At 33.3% G+C, this 17902-nt stretch overlaps 2 protein-coding genes across 2 annotated transcripts in view; both read right to left on the reverse strand.

Moving 5' to 3' along the window:
- Positions 1–1203: 1203 nt before the first annotated feature.
- Positions 1204–8337, reverse strand: LOC118276223 (kelch-like protein 5). Its single transcript, XM_035594458.2, has 10 exons — positions 7943–8337; positions 7084–7244; positions 6654–6856; positions 6311–6508; positions 5487–5669; positions 5141–5293; positions 4908–5068; positions 4399–4606; positions 4022–4211; positions 1204–3905 (listed from the first exon to the last, which is right to left on the reverse strand). Exons 1-10 carry the CDS (start codon positions 8170–8172, stop codon positions 3763–3765), a joined length of 1830 nt encoding a protein of 609 aa, XP_035450351.1. The 5' UTR covers positions 8173–8337; the 3' UTR covers positions 1204–3762.
- A 2749-nt stretch (positions 8338–11086) lies between these two features.
- LOC118276355 (uncharacterized) overlaps positions 11087–17902 on the reverse strand; it is a 98128-nt gene continuing 91312 nt past the window's right edge. The window contains exons 3-4 of the mRNA XM_035594630.2: positions 15986–16146; positions 11087–15647 (exon numbers count right to left, since the gene is read on the reverse strand). Of these exons, the coding sequence (XP_035450523.2) occupies positions 15588–15647; positions 15986–16146 (221 nt within the window). The 3' untranslated portion in view covers positions 11087–15587. The remainder of the gene's footprint in view (positions 15648–15985; positions 16147–17902) is intronic.

Consider the following 17902-nt stretch of genomic DNA (forward strand, 5'->3'; position numbering starts at 1 on the left):
GCAAATCTTATCTGTATGATGTCCTTGTGATACTAAAAGAATTTATTTTGATAATAATTAATATTTTGTTGCTTAAATAATCAACCAAAGAAAGTAAGCCGAAAAAAATATTTTTAAAACAATAAAAAAGAAAGATAGAAATATGATGTCGCGGACTTCATTAAGACAAACCAGATTGCCATACATTGTTTTCAATTTTTAGCAACTGTTTAGGCAGTGCATGCATATTATTGTTTTATGAGCTATTTCTGTCCGACTTGCTAGACCAAATTTGTGACTACTCGGTTAATATACATGTTATAAAAATAATTTATAGCCTATAGCATTTAGGAATAATGTAGCTTTCTGCCAGTGAAAATTTAGGATTGGATCATTACTTCCAAAGATTACTACTACATACAAAACCTCTTTATAATAGTAGTATAGATATGCCTGGCTTATTATTAATTATAAAAGTAAATTTTCACGGAGCAAAATAGACAAGAGAGCACGCAGTTAGAATACCTTTTAAGAGTGAAGTGAATCAAGCTATAGAAAATCTATGCAACAGATGGCGCTACCGTTGCGTGAATTCGGTGAATTGAGCGACTGTTACGTTTTTTTTACAATCGTAACCATAAAACCTTTGTCAACATTCTTGCATGGACTAGTTACAATTAATTAATCATAATCATAAAAAATAAAGCCGCAGCGATGCCGCTGCACTATTTCCAACTGCCAATACCTACAAGATTTGTATGGAGCCTTAATACACGACGCCACGCCACAGTGTAATGAGTAAACAGCCTAACTCTATATAGTCCAGTCAATTTAGGAATTCACCTCGGAATTCGAGATACCCAGCTGTAATTTTGTATATTATTTGCATTTAATACCAATATTGTTCACAATATTACTATTGAATACAACTACCAAAAACCCATAGGAAATGAGATATTTCGAAAAAACCGCAAAATAACGATTTTTGGGCCCTTTGACCCTGAATTTTAAGGGTTGCTTACACCCTACCATATGTAGGTTTTGAGACAAGTTTTAGGGGGTCAATATACAAGTATATACAAAATTACAGCTGGGTATCTCGCATTCCGAGATTCTTACCTAATTTTGCCTTATTTGACTGGACTATACTCCATTCTCATTATATAAACGAAGCTATAAAAGGGGGTATTTCCTAACAAAGGGGATGTCAAATAAAACAACACATTTTATACTACCACAATATTTATTTCAAAATACATCACTGGAAAAGACGTTATATAGATGATTAATTTGGCAACAATAGGTACCATTAAAATATATTTGAACGCTAAGAAAAAAAATACAGTCATAATATATCGATCACCTAAGTATTGTTAACTAATATAATATAAAATCTAAAAAGCAGCCGATAAGAGGTAGCTGCGGGAGCATAATGATACAGTAACTGTTGATAATGATCATATTTTTACAAATTCAATAACAGTATTGACTGTTAATGTTGGCATGTAATATCAAAACAATAGAATAAAATGTCGGCATATTGGATAAAATAATATAGACAACCACAGCACCTCCACTGTTAAGTATTCCTACCATTTAGGCCTTATGTCCTGACCGTGCCCTCTTACCATGTAAGTCCTATCAATGTCGTAATTTTAATTAAATATTATATTATTTCAAGCTGTTTTGTAGCAATAGTGATAACAAAGTTAGTAGTAGTTACATTACAGCAGTTCCATTAAAAAGTTAGGTACCATATACAATGTTATTCTTCTTTATCAAATTATCACTATTCACCAATGCTATATAATATGCTTGTAATATTATAATATTTAATCATCTTTCTTTTATCAAACCGTATATATTTATCCTAGCAATTTCCTAGCACTAACATCACAGTGTGGTCCCCTAAAACATAAAAATCAAGTGTGGAATACTTCAATAAAAATAAATGTAAATTAATACTGTTTGCCTTCAAAGTTATTTAAGTCAATCATTATGGTATTTATTTCTAATGATGCTCACACATTGCTGGTAAAAATGCTTTAAATAGCAGCATGTAAGTATCATCCTATTATTTCCATACTAAATGTCACAAATGATTACAAGAATGTTTACAAACACCTATACGCGAAAATATCCATAGAATATGAAATACACACAATATGAAATACGTAAAGACCTAATTGGGGAGAGAGGGGACCTAAAGTTTATTTATAGTTAACTTTTATCACTCAATAATTTTGTCATAATTACAATACAACAAAATTATTATTTTAAAAAAATTAAACTACCGATAAGTACCTTATTTAAAATAAAGAAGAATATAATTGCAATCGTAAAAAATAGAACGGATTTAGTTACACTTTAAACTGAAGAGACTGCATTTTTCTAAATTTTTGGCTATCCACCGATTTGTTATTCGAGCTTCTCATCACAACCCCAAACCAATCTTTTATGTAAAATGTAAATAAAATAAAGCATCTATAAAATAAATAAAGTTAATACAATTTCACATCTGTCCATCTATAAAATCCAATAAATAACAATTAAAACATTTTTGTATAATCTTATCAAAGAAGCTTTATACTCTTTTGTAATTTTAAAATATAATTTCTTTTGTATCTTATCAAAAAATATTTATTTCAAGAAGTTTTAATTTAATGAAAGATTATTGGAGCAGTCTCCTATGAAAAATATAGGTATAACTAAAACTAGGAACTCCTACATATTTATTTTGCATTCTTAGTACTGAGATCAGTTAAGTACCAATTAAGAACATTTCCTTATGTTCTTTAACAGCTTATAATTATTATAAACAAACTGTATTTCAAATATAGACTTAAGAAGTTCAGGCTCTGTTTCACGACCTCCGGTTGAGTTGCGATGAATCATTACCAATAGATAATTTCATATGAAATGTGTAAGTTACGGCATCAGAAAATTTGGCAGTGGTGAAACAGGGCCTGTATTCCACCATTGGGTACCTAAATCAAGAAATCTATCGAAAAATACAAGTGAATATAGTAACATTGCGATGTTCAAATAACATGCACCAAGCCGAACATGTACCTAATTTTTTATTTTTTAACACCTACTAAATACATTCTAAGAAAAAAGTCTAGTTTAAGCCTTTAAATTCGATAATGGAATCAAATATTTAATACAGTCTTGCAAATAAAAAAAGATCAAAGTAAACTCCTTTTGAAAAAGCGTTCCAATATTTATCCACACTACACTGAATTCATGTAAGTACATAAAAGATCATTAACTAACATTATTGGAATATTAAGTCACTATGCTTGAATTTGACTTTGATATTGAGATCGAAATAAAAATTGGCTGCCATTACTTAACAAGGCAATACATAAAGAGTTATTATGTGTACATTAAGTTGATTACATTAATTATGATATTCATGAAAAATGGTGAAATATAAAATAATTATGATGATATGAATATTGAACATCCCTAATCTTAACAAGAGGGAATATTTTTTTTTTGTCACTGATAGTACGAAAATTCGACTATAAGCAGTGAATCTATATTTTTATATTTTCTTTTTTTTATTTATCTTGGACAACGCCTTCCATTATTACCAATTGTCACAGACGATCGATTTTATTAAACATACGAAGATCAAATACGATATCAATTAACCTTAAGAAATCATTTTAATTTGAATGTAAATGGTATCTAGTAGTCATCATCATCTTCTGGATCAGACATTGAGAATATTGGAACAAATTTAGCAGTATCCACCGGCCGGCGGATGGCGTTATATCAGAAGACATTTTTGGGCGGCGGTACGGAAACCACGGCGGCGCCAGCTCGTCCAGTGCTCAGAGGAGCCAATTTACGCCAGCAGTTGGACTCAGAATCATATACCTCTACCACGCACAGATATTGAACTCCGTCGTATCCACCTAAAGCGATAATGTCATGTTTAGAATGGCGTTTTGAGAAAATTATAAGCTTATGGAAACTTGAAAGTTTTCTAATATAAATGGAAGGAGTTTAGATAATGGAAACATATTCTCACCAACAGCAACGATTCGGTCTCCGAGTAGACAAGAGCCAATAGCATCACGACCATAAGAGAGGCGAGCTAAAAGAACCCAAGTGTCTGCTACAGGGTCGTATCGCTCGACACAGGCCAGCCGGCCGCCAACGGTGTTGGCGGGTGCCTCGTGACCTCCCAGAGCATATAAATAACCGCCTGCTGCACACACCTGTAAAATGTTGTTCAGAAAAAAAAGATCTTAAAATTTATCACAAAATAATTGAAGTTTAACAATACAGTTTAACGCACATTTTAAATCATCAAAGAAATAAAATTAACATTTAACGCACACCTTTCATAAATAAAATATTTTTATCATTGCTTGATATCTATGGATAAAATATAGCGGTACTTACGCTAACTCCTCCACGTCGCCTGGTCATAGGTGCGCAGTTAGTCCAGTGGTTGGTGGCAGGGTCGTAGCACTCGACGGAGCGCAGACAGGCCCCGCCGTCCCGGCCGCCCACCGCGTAGAGTCGGCCGCGCAGGGCCGCCACACCGCACGTACTACGCGCCCCCGTCATCGGGGACACGATCGTCCACGTACGGGAGCACGCGTCCCATCTTGGAACCAATTACGACAGTCATTTAATTCAAATACCTATAATTTTATTTTTACATGCATTAAGAGCCCTGGTAGTTGGTTGAAGCAAGACAGATATCTCTGAATATTATAAAATCTCTCAATCTTTGCTATTGTGTGTGTGACTTTTATTTTGCTAACAATACTACTTAATTTTTTAAAGTTATAATTGAAGTTTCATTTTCCGATTTGTATTAAAGATAAGAACGACTTAAATTTTTTGTAAAGTTACCCCAAGTTAATAGCTGAATTAAACTGAATTTTACATGATGAGGTATTTACCTTTCAACAGAATTTAAGTATATCCATCCATCATGACCGCCCACTGCGTACACGGGGGAATTTGGTCCATCGCCTAGAACTGCGACCCCAAGTCCATGACGATGAGTGTTCATAGGAGCCAGCACGCTCCAGCTTAGAGACGTCAAATCAAAGCATTCCACCTAAAAATACTTTTGTTTTTTAAACTTTTTCTAGTAAAATAAAAAAATTAATGTTAAAATAAAATACCGAACCGTATTTAAAGTTTTAAGTCCATCTCTGCCGCCAACAACGATAAGTTTGTTTTGCATGACTGCAACACCAAATTGCAGTCTCCTAGCTCCCATACGCATAAATGGCGTCCATGTGTTCGTTCGAGGATCGTACATTTCCATGTTACTGGCGCCCTAAAAAGAAATGATTTTATTAAATCCTATACGAAGTCTATTAACACAGCATTGATATGCTGTGCTAATAGATTTCACACATCAGGCACAAATCTAGAGATGTGCAAGAATTTGTTCAAATTGTAATAACACTCGCAACCATCCAAAACCCAGATATTTTTTTGAAAGAATGTATAAATCAATTTTTTTAAACCTTATATCCATCCATGCCGCCAATAGCTAAAAGGCGTCCAATAGTCGACGTCCGTGGTCGCGTTCTGTGTGAGAATAGAAGCGACCTTCGTTCAGGCAACAGGTGCCACTTGACAGCCTCCATGATGAGCGGCTGGCATTCTGGTACATTGCCACAAGCCTGTTCCACCTTGTCAATAAGGTACTGCAACGAGAAAAGAGTTTGGTATATAGTTAACTTTGTTTGGGTAAGGAAGAAGATTTGTTTCAATTTTAGAAAAACAGTATAAAAATAGGTTGTAGGACATAAAAAATCTAAAATCTTTTATGGCATTTCTAAACAATCGTAAGTTTGTTCAATTGGTATCTAAATGTGTTCATAGATTGTATTCCAATTAGAATTTTTGAAATATGGCAACCTATGCAAATGTCTTAAGTTTGAATGTGTTTGTATTGTATTCTACAAGTCAAGTCATTTTATTAATCAATTGTTTTGCTACCCATACTGTTGGTATTGTTGGTGGCTATTGAGGGCTTGCAGTTTTTTTGTGTACTAGTCATAGTTAAATCATTATTGAGAAGGGTTGCAAAAAATAAGGAACCTGCTTTACTTTTATTCAAGCCCTTTCAGTTTAGTAGATGTGGAAAACTATTCAATCTGCCATTATGTTTGGTAGTTGTGTTAGATTTAAATGAATACTGAGTGTATTCTCATTCAAACTAAAGGTGAATAGCAATTAGGTATGAGATGAATGTGTTAATAGGAAGGGGGTCAAATTTCAACATAAAATCTGACCCAAACAAACAAATAATGAGGATGTGTTAAATTAAATATTTAATGTTTACCTCAGATGAAAGAAGAGGCAGCTTAATTAGCTTCAGTAAAGTGGCCAAATGGCATTCTCTGGTTGCGCTATCATGCTGAACCCAAGTCATCAAGCTTTCAAATACATTTTCCTCAGTTACTACATTGAGGTCATCAGATTTCAATAAACTGGACAGTTGGTCACACTGCAGCGATAGGAACTCTTGATGTTTTACCACCTGAATATAATAGAATAAAACATTTCAGTAACTACTTTTCACATTATTGGAACAATGTATTGAACATACACTTTAAACATTTCTGTAAGTAAATGGTAACAAAGAAAAGAAAGTACAGAAAAAAATAAAACAATAAAATGTTAACCTGCATGAAGTTTTGGTAAGTGTATTTTAAAGCACTTTTGTGTAAATCCAAACATGACTGTTGTTCAGCAAACAATGCTATACCCAGGCAGTTGCATGGATCTAGCTGCTTCTTTAAGAAAGCGCAACAAGCATTTGTAACAGAATTAAGCTGCAACAAGCTCGACGTCGAAAGGAGCACCTCAACTGTTTCCTCTCTCAGCTCTGCAAATCAAAAAAATAAATAACCAGATCAGACCAACCTTTTCTTTGTTCACTTGAACATAAATGCTTACACTGCAGTTAAAAATAAAACAGGTTTTATTCAATTTCATAATAAAATGTTAGCAGTTACAGTTGACCAAGTTGGCTTTGTGCTATGAGGTGAAAATTAAAAAATGCTGCAGTATAATAAGCACCTTAATATTAAAAAGTAAAATTATGATACTAGCCTATGGTGCCAGTGTAACAATAGTGCACTAGATCCTGTAGAGCTTGAGGGTCAACTCTCTCAAGAGTTATTTCACTGGACTGTGCTTCTCGCAAGGACCCAGTGAACATGGCTGCGAAATACTCACTGCATGATGCAAGCAGTATTTTATGTGCAGGTATTCTGTTGTGAAAAAAACGGTAAACTATGTTAGTATTCACTCATTAATATAATTCTAGCTAATCATGAGATTTGTTTAAAAAGTTATGCTAGTTCTATCTGTGGTTTCAGTTGAAAGTTAAGTGTATCAAAAGGAATGAAAGTAATCACTTAACACACCAAGCAATAAATGTGAAATCTGAGAGTGCAACAAAGAACAAAACTCAGTAGGTGGCTCTTTGTACATTTCAGATTCAGATGAAATTGTGAGTCATCAAGAGTTTTCTTTTTTTAATTACGGAAATAGTTCTAGTGAAGTCTTTGTTTTAGGTTTAAAATATTAGAAAAGTAGCATATAATAATTATTACAGTTATATGTTGTGAATTCTGTTATCTTTTACAAATCCTAATGTGTATAATGATTAAATAAACACACAGAATTGAATACAATTCACAAACTCTTTGTCAGAGGGAGAAAGGTGAAAAATAAAATCATTGAGCAATTCTAGAACAATTTGAAACAAATCCATGAGCATGGAATATTTGTTGCGCATTAATTACTTTATGGCGACGATTAACTTAAGCTAAGCATGGTCAAGTTAACAAGTAAAATCTTTTATTTTGAATGTGTAGGCGTTAAACGATTGGTTCGGATTCATGATCTTTTCCGAAACACTTGACCTTTTATTTATACCTACTTAACAAAATGTAAATAAACAAACCTGCATCCTCCTGCAATGAGGACGACATCGCACAATTTCTGAGATTGGTAATAGCCGAAAATATTTTTTAAGGCTGCACCTGAGTGTCCTGTGTCACAAAAGAATTCGTCTTGGCTGGAACCACTTGAAAGACTTAACTGACTCAGTTCCCTCGGTAAACCTTCATCGATCGAATTGCTCGATATATTATCCTTTGAAGACTCAGGTTTCTGAGTCTCGCTGGACGACATTTTTAACTTGGAAGTTATTATCGCGAGCACTTTTATATCTTATATTCTTTCCTTTAAAAATTAAAACTGCACAATTCATAACAAAGCAACGACGCTTCGACAAGAATTTTTGCAAACGAAAACAAAGACATGTATTTTTCACTCGTTGACAAAGGAGCCGTGTGTTGCCATTTTAATATGCTTTCTCCTACCAACTATCCAGTACGAGTAAATAATACCAATTCTAAGATTTTTACCTTATGTATACTATGCGACTGTGAAACGACTTGATTGAATCCACAACATTTGAATTATCAACATTTAACCTTAATAAGATTGGCAGCACAGAATACAGATTCCATGATAGGCAGAGCTGAGAACAACTACTATTGAATTTATAATAGTTACACCACAAAATAATGGGAAGTTTCTTCAGTTATAAACATATTTTTTAAATTCAGTTCAATAAAATACTTATATATATTGGTTTAATTGTATAACCACTCAGTTTTCATAATTATTTTTGTTAGGTAATGCTAGGTATCACGCACAGTCGTTTAAGTGTACGTCTTTGGCAACACCAAATACAATGACGTCATAATTGTACAATCGCGTACAAAAATGTTTTTATCGACATTTCGAAACAGTATAAAAATCGGTAAGCTAAAAGTATTTTAGTTGTTTACTAATATTTCAGATTGATCATTGTGTTTACGTACCAAGTGGTCACAAATCTGAATAAGTGCCCGAAAGCATTACTTCTAGTTTACCAAGTATAAATATTTTTTTAATTTCAATATAAACAGTTTCTGTAAGCTTAATTTCGACTTAAGTTAAGTCGAATTTAAATTCGACTTACGATTACATCTTTAATGATTAAAAGCTCTAATTGCGAGAAAGATAAAAGTTTTTGGTTTAGAACATTGTGTTAGGTATTTAGTACATATAGATTAATACAAAAATTATTTATTTTAAGTGCTTTCAGTTTTCAACTCACCATAGTATGAAAAAGAAATGTGTTGTGTTGTGTTGTGTTGTGAGAAACGTCATACAGATGGCGCTGGTGGTTCATTTTATCCGTTATGGATACTTTCAGAAAGATTTAATAAAAATTATCCAGAGCAGACATTGTAGCAAGCCCTGTCTTAGTATGTACTTACATTGCTATTTTTTTATTAATACTTATTAACTCGGTCTTCTATTAGATACTATAATCGTCTAGTTTCCAGAGATATGAATTATTTAAGATAAACGTATCTGAAATATAAATACAAATACAAGATATAAAATACGTATTTCTGTCTTGTATTTAGATAGGTACACTTGTTCTGTATCTTAGTATTTTACAAATACTGTTTCGAATTTTCGAAAAAAAGTTTTGAAATTGAACATTTCTAACATTATTATATTTTAGACTAAATATTTTTTTAAAAACTAGTCCTTAAACATTTTGTCTCTCATAATATAAAAAGTTATATTGTATCTACTGTTAAATACTTTAAAATAAAACAATTTTGTCTAACTATCAACGTGATCTGTACTTAGTATTTTATCTTCAAAACATTTCAAAGATATTTTGTATCTAGTATTTCAGATAGGTACCTACTAATGTCAATAGTATTTTGTATCTTGTATCTGAATACTTAATTTAAAAGTATCTAGCATTTTGCATTCCAGATACGTTCTATTGAGTATTTTGTACATCACTGCTAGTTTCAAGGATACATTACCTAGTATTTTTTAACCTACGGGTCGTGACCCCCAAGGGTGTCACGAGGCCTCTTTAGAGGGGTCGCAGTAACTTTAAAATTTAAAGTATCTGCAACCCCTTAAAGGGGCTTTAAAGTTAAGTAGGTACAGAAGTAAGTATCCATTTTGGTCCGTTTAAAAACTCGGTCGAGTGGTAGTCAATCCGACTACCGAGTGAGAAGTCTCGGGCTCAATTTCTGCTATGAGAAAAATGGGAGAATTTCAGTAGTGACTATACATAATTAGATAGGTTTAAAAAAGTAGCCGAGTGTCCCTAACAAGTACCTAGGTGAATACCTAGATGCTCAACTTCTTTGATAGCCAAATCTGTTTCATAGCAATAATAATAATAGTTAATATCTTCAAATGTATTTAATCCGCGTGAGTCTGACACAATGGATTTGTCAGATATTATTTAGTTATGAAGATATTATAATTAAAAAAAAAAACTGGTAGATAATTTTTTTCAAAGCGATGGAACATAATCAAATTCTGGAGGTACGTACACAGTTTTAATAGATTAATAAGACTTTAATCCTGGCTGGAAAAAAGGAATGAAGGGTCCGGGTCCTGAGTCTCTGACAAACATGTAAATCTCGATTCCTATATTTTCCCTATTGAATTGTATTCTACTATTTAAATTATAATATTTATGAATCGAATCAATTCAATCAAGATGATCTCATTGGTTGACTGCTCGCAAGCACAACTGTCGACCATTGATGTAAAGCATTGGGTTCCAATTTTAACAATTTTATATGAGTTTCGCAATATAACTGGTAAACATCATGTGATATTTTGCGTCTCTTCCTACCTTGCCCCTTAGACGAATAAAGAGGTGATGCATATTTTCCCAAAATATCACAAACAAGAGAAGTGTGTGAGTGTCAACAGTGAAAAGCCGGCTAATAAAGTATTTACTATGCTGCTATAGGTAAGTGCTTCGATACTTATATGATGCGGACTTCGTAGGATTCGATACTCAAATTAGCACCGTAATTTAACATAGCAATCAAGAGGTGATTATCGATGTTCCAGTACAGCTGCTGCTGCTACTCCATTATTCAAATGCTAAATATTTATTTGTGGGTTTTTTTTTTTTTGAAAATCATCCAATGAATTCTCCCGCCTTAAAGTGTCAGACATTTATTTGTGGGTATGACGACATTAAAATAAAACATGTGTATTATCTGGCTGAGGCATTTATTAACATTTATTTTTGTTTTTCAATTTTTTTTCTTAATACAACATACATAGTAATTAACAATACATAATAAATAGTCCAAAAGTATATTACGCCTACAAAATAGCGTAGTCGTTATAAGATTATCGCCATATGAGTTGCTTACATGTCCTGCGAAATGTCTAGGCAACTCCATGACACGGCTGAAAAAGTGGGAATATTCTCAGAGAGAATGACAGGGAAAGTTCAGCAAGATTACCAAGCATCACATTTAGCAATGTGAAGCCGTTCATAAGTTTAGGTCGCTTAGATGTTCCTGAGTACGTACTCGACAGGGAGTAGGTGGATTCTCTCGGAGGCTATTCCATTTTTCATCCAAGCTATGCGATGACAATGACCTATGCGGTCTGCCTGAGTGAGCACGAGCGTTCTCTGCCTCTCGGCCGTCAGTTGGTATGACAGAGTCCGACAGTGTATTGCTGTCTACGGTATATTGTGAGTCAACAAAGTATCAACGATTCAGTTTGTGCGGTCAGAGATAGTTAATCGTTTGTCTTCTGGCGAACACAACACTATGAGAAAATATACATATGTTAATATCTATCTAGTGGTAATCAATTAAATATGTATCTACAAAAATAGTTGCATTTTCAAATAATAATTGATTTTCCTCAAGAAGAACGGCTAATAAAGTGATGGGTAGTTCCGTCTTGCGCGAAGGTTGATTCAGCAAAATTTCTATGAAAATGTTTTGTGAAATATTAATTGACCAAACAAAGATTTTTGTGTAATATTTATCCACTACAAGTGTGACATCTAAAAATATCGTTCTTCAACAGTAAATATCGTTGAAGTATTTTCCCCATTTGAGTTGTAGAGATACTTTAGGTAGGTATAAGTACGTTATGAGAAATAGATATTACAGTAATATCTAATTTGAACTGCGTTCTATCTTTCATTTCCAAAAGAGTTGTAGAAGTACGGTTTCAGTCGCAAGATACTGCGAATCGTATAAAAGTGTCTAGAAACGATTTGTAAATGTTAGATATAAGTAGGCGTTTATTATATTTATATGACAAGTTGTGCTCATAGTAGGTGCTTACATATATTCAACAATCACTAGATATAAATACAATAAATAGGTGGGTGAGGGGTGCGTCGAAGTAATGGCGAAGACACAAGAGCGGTCACAGTGACAACGAGAAGCGGCCGGGCCGAGCGCGGCGGCGCGTGCGGCCCCGGCACGATCACTACATACAGACAGTGGACTGGACAACAATTAGCATCTTCATTATTCTACATACACATACAGGTATATATTCATAAAATTGACCAAAATTGCAAAATGTTTCTAAAGTAATGGGACCATTCCAACTTAAATAACAGACACTTTGGATCAAAACAATAGGTTTGACTAGTTGCAAGGTAACTTTATCTATAGGACATACAATAAATAAGATATCCATATATAGAATGTGCGAAGCTTAAACAGTATCTAACCATGACGTGCCTGTATTTAATACAGACCAACATAACTCTGACATAGGTATCATACGTACATAGTAATTAGTACATATATTAAATTAATATTAATCACATTGATAGGTACATAGTCTATTCCCGAGATCTTGATTTGCATCTTAACCTATAAGTATTTAAAATATCACAATAAATTGCTGTGCACATACGAAACAGGCAAATTTTAGTGCAGTTAGATTAATTTTTAAAGATTTAATTCCGTCTTAATGAAAAATGTTCAAATTAAATAATAAATACTAATACAAATATGATCATAATTTAGTATTTGCCGAGTAGTCTTGGGGTAAACATATAATATCTAATTCGATTGAGATAAAGGTAGGTACATAAAGTGCTAAATGCCATTAAGGAGATCATGTATAGTATATGCTATTTGTAGTACGTACTTAAAAAACTAAAAGCATTTCAAAATTCATTGACATAAAACTGTTACCGTTATACTCGAATTCGAAAGAGCTTTCACTTTAATTAGTTGTTATTATTATTAGTGGAGTAATTTCTAATTCAGCAGCACGTAGCTGAGTTAAATTGCCCTTTAATAATATACCATGAAAGAATAATAGAACCTAATTACTCAAATAAACACAACTAATGTACCCCATTACCTTTAGTAGGTATACGTAAAGTTTAATTTCATAAACTGTGTAACTCGACTGTAGTATTATGGAACTCGAAGTATAAATAATCGACCTTCCTAGTCAGGTCATTAAAATTTTAATTTAGATATAATGACTCGTATTTTAGGTAGCCTTCACCTATTTGTGGCAAAGGCTGGTAAACAAAACCAATTTGCTTCACACGTGTACAAAAAACTTTTGATTAATATCTCTCTGTAATAAAAGTATGTAAAATATTTAATAGCGATAAGTCTTAAGTGAGATTAACATCAAAGCAGATACCTAAATATGTATAGTTTACGTACTGAACTCAGTTTTGCGTAAATGTTTTGTTTCATTAATATAAATACCGCCGAGTCTGCTGGCTCAAGAACTTACGTTCTAACAGACTATGGCGGTGTTTATTCAAATTTTGACGTATCCAGAATTATTATTGTAATTTGGAATTTACTTTAGTATAAAGAAGGTTGCTTCGATGTGCCTCCCAAGTCTCACATACGACCTATCTCTTCTGTGTGTCACATCCACTTATTAAAACTACAATATAGCTATTATAATTTCACTTTACTACATTTGGCTTAGAAATATAATGTAATATTTGAATATCTTAAAATACTACGACCAAAACTAATTATTTTAGTGACTAGCTACACACTGATTGGGGTGCTAGAAATAAATCTCGACTGTTAATTGGTGCATTGACTACTTACTACCAAACGACACTACCTCAAACTTCCCTACTGAGTATATATTTTTTAATAATTTAAATGTTGTTTCCATTAACTATATCTACGAATTAAATGTTATACTTTAAGAATCTAAACAATAACTACCATAGTTCACTTACCTACGTCACGTAGAATAACGTTCTTATACTTAATTATAGTGGATGTGAACATTTAATTATATATTTTCGCAAGAAATAAGTAACTAATTAGATAATGGCTTGTTCGATGAAATAAACGTACGTATACCTACTCTAGGTAGCTTGTAGCTTCACGGTACGTATACATATGTAGACACGTCGTGTTTTTTTTTTGTTGGTAAAATATTTGGTACAGTGTGTTTTTGTTACTGTTCAGTTAATATTTTGTTGGTTTTGATAAGATTATATGTGACCTATACCATTCTGAAACTGTAATATGTCAATGAATTTTTGATGTTACAGGCACTAAGCTTTATTTTTCCTGATTGGATATTCATAAAATGAACTAGCCTAAATATGAAGAAACATAATATTATGTATAACTTATTAAAAAAGTAAGTAAATAGGGACTGAGCTGTGACTAGAAGTATTTACGGAATGTGTAACAAGTTCCCCAGACTAGATCGGCAAAGGACATTAACAATTTTTCAGTCAAAAATACTAACTTTATTCTAGCCGTATTGAACATATCAGTAAATCATACAAAAATTAATACCTATATAATTAAAAACTAACCAAATAAATGCATCTTTAAATAAATAGATTATTTTATAATATTACATAATATAGCTGCCTCTAGTCGAGATCAATTTATGTTAAAATACTTAATGCTCTCACATCTTAATAATTGTCTTTTGAAAGTAATATACTTAAGTACAAAGTTATTGATAAATCAGAAAAAATAATGGACAAGAGTGCCAACGACGGCTGATCACCAAGTTCCAGTGCGGACTCGTCGGAGCAGTCGTCGATCGCATATTATAGGCCGACTAATTAAACAAATATAAAATAATTCATTTGGTATCTATCTATATACAACACATTTTTAAATTTCTCTTATTTACTTTACAACCCTCATTATAATAAGGAATGTCATAACTTAATGTAGAGTAATTACATAAAGTGAATACATATTTTAACAAATCGACAAACATTTACGTTTTGCCAAATGAAGAACTATTCTAAAATTTTATGTATATGTTCTACTGTCTAACAATGTTGACTACCAGTCTCACATTTTAGTTTAATAAGTGCTAGAAGGTATGAAATACATGGAAAATAAATCAGCTGCGGAGAAGTTTAATTGGGACGAAACCAGATCGTATCACTGCTTTCCTTCGTTCACTGGGCGGGCCAGCGCGGCGTGTTCTGTTGTCTCGATTGTCGCAGTCGGAAACCTTACACTACACTTTAAGTGGTCATGTTTTGGCATAGGCTGCACCACTACTTGATATGTTTCATTACGTTCAACGCATGTACGAGTTATGACTGGTTGCGCCCGAATACTATTTCTAGGAGTTCGCAGCTTTCACTGATCGCATTTAAGCACGGGGCCAATCGATCGTATATTTTACATGAGGTCCGTGTAGCACTGGCGGAGTATTAGAGCACTAAAGGGTCAGGGTCCGGGAGGGGTCGGTCCTTAGCGGCCGCGCGCCCACCGCAGTAGCGCGTCGGCCAGGACATCTAGGTGGGCTTTCGTCTGCAACAACAACAACAACATTAAGTACTCGGCCACTCACCAACTTACAAGTAGGTGCATATCATGACTCAAATTTGTTATGAAAGTAAATTAAAAATAGGTCTACAGAGTGTGAATTTTCAGATTTTCTTTTAAGATATATTGATTTAGGTAACTTGAACAAAGTATTAATTTTCATTATTCGTTAATGAAGTCAAGTAAGTTTCATTTCATATTATCCTTTTCAAACAACAAAAGGTTTGTACTTCACAACCCGTGAATCATCAACTCAATACAAAAGAATCCTTACGTCTCATACAATAGAGAATATTAAGCAATATTAGTAAGTATAGAATCACCGTTTTGTAGAACATGCAAGCCTGTCGGTCCTCATCCTCGCCACTGGGGCAGTCGATGAAGCCGTCACACAACACATGGTCGTCAATGCAGCGGTAGCGCCCTTGTCGGTCAGGTGTCGGGCACGCGAACCGCTCCATGCCATCCGCAGCCGGTGGACATTCTGTAACAACACCATTTATTACAAATCTGTTTATACACGGTGTAACAAAAAGGGGGTATACATATCAAGTGCACGGTTTTTAGATAATAGAACCATGCGACACCAAGTATTTGGTACCAATTTTTTTTTTTAAGTATTTTGTGCTGATATTTTGTGTAGAGATTCTATTCAACCTGTATTCTTTAATGCACGCTGTATAGTATAGGGTTTGTTTATTCGTTAAAAAATTGTTTCTGAATGATAGTACATTTATTGAGGAAGGCTATAGGCCATAAAATAACACGCTACGACCAATAGCCGAGCAGTATGTGAAACCGGGAGTAGCTAGTTTTCTCTATAAAAAGTAATAGTTACTATAAAACTTTACAAAGTTATAGAACAATATCGGAAAGAGATTTAAACTTGACAATGTTACACCGTAACTTGGTGTTAACCCACATGTTGGTACACTATATGGCTGTGTTATATATTGTTATAGATGTTTGTATTCAAATCGTGAGTCGAAAAATTGTCACAATTATACTAATTTCTGAGTAATTTTCGACGTGATAATAGTTCTATGGTAAATTACTTATAGTGTGACAATAAACACTAAACAGTATACATTCAACGTGCTACGAAGCTATTATCTAATGAGTTCTATTTTATTTCGTTTTTCTGAACCTATATATAAAATTTGTGTCTATAATAGTTCGAATATCAATAGTCATTTCTCAAACAAGGGTAATGAACTTTGACCTTTGTTGAAAACCGAGTCACTTATAACTTTGAGTTGGTTCTTTGTGATGTGCTCCTTAGCTCCTTCATCTTGTGAAAAGGATTTAATAAACTTTGCTTACGTTACATAGGATGCTGTGTTGTTTTCATAGAAGAATTATGTACCTACCTATATTTCTTGGGTGTCGCGCTTTTGATTCCTAGTTTTGGTTATCAGTTACTGGTACTAATTTCGGCTCTTAAAAAGTTTCGTAACACTTACTCGCGCATCAGAGTCATTTAATGGTTACTTAACCAAATCCTTAGCAATTGTTTTCGATACAAAATCGTTACTAAAGAATAATTTAAGTAACCATTAAATGACTACTCTGAGTGTGGCAGTTAGTCAAGAATTGTGCTTAGTACATTGTGACAATAGTCTCACCGCCTATTACAATATATTCCTCTGACTACTACTTTCGAGAATAAAGGACGTGATGAACGTGTGTTTATATTAATTACGTTTCTTGGAAAATGGTCTCTCTCCCAATAACCACAAAAGTTGATTTACCATGTACGCAGAATAATGACTTGGCTTCAATAATCTTTGATATTCAGTGACTGTAAAATGGTCGATATTGTATGAAAGTGTTAATTAAGGGGTCGTCCTTATAAAGGATCAAAGCAATTCGGCTAAGTGACCATAACTTGTGTAAAGGACATACTCCTTTAGTATCGGAGCCTGTGTTACATAATTTAATACATATTATAATAGAGACTATATCTAACTTTCCCGGTGAATTTGGGGAATTTTTCTTTCTTGCGAAGAAAGAAGAATTATCCAATTTGGTCGAGTAGTTCGGGAGTTATGTGTTTATATACATTTCGGTGATTCATTTTTATTTACATAGACATCAGACGACCTCCTTTTTTCCATACGAGAATTTTCCACTGAAAAATGAATACTTAATAATCTTCTTTATATTTTGAATCTAAATACGAGTACGTCCTATTTACGTTTTAAAAGTTTGTACATTTGCATCTGTATAATTATTTCTTT

Source organism: Spodoptera frugiperda, chromosome 31 (genome assembly GCF_023101765.2).
Source record: "Spodoptera frugiperda isolate SF20-4 chromosome 31, AGI-APGP_CSIRO_Sfru_2.0, whole genome shotgun sequence".
In the NCBI taxonomy this organism is placed as follows: Eukaryota; Metazoa; Arthropoda; class Insecta; order Lepidoptera; family Noctuidae; genus Spodoptera; species Spodoptera frugiperda.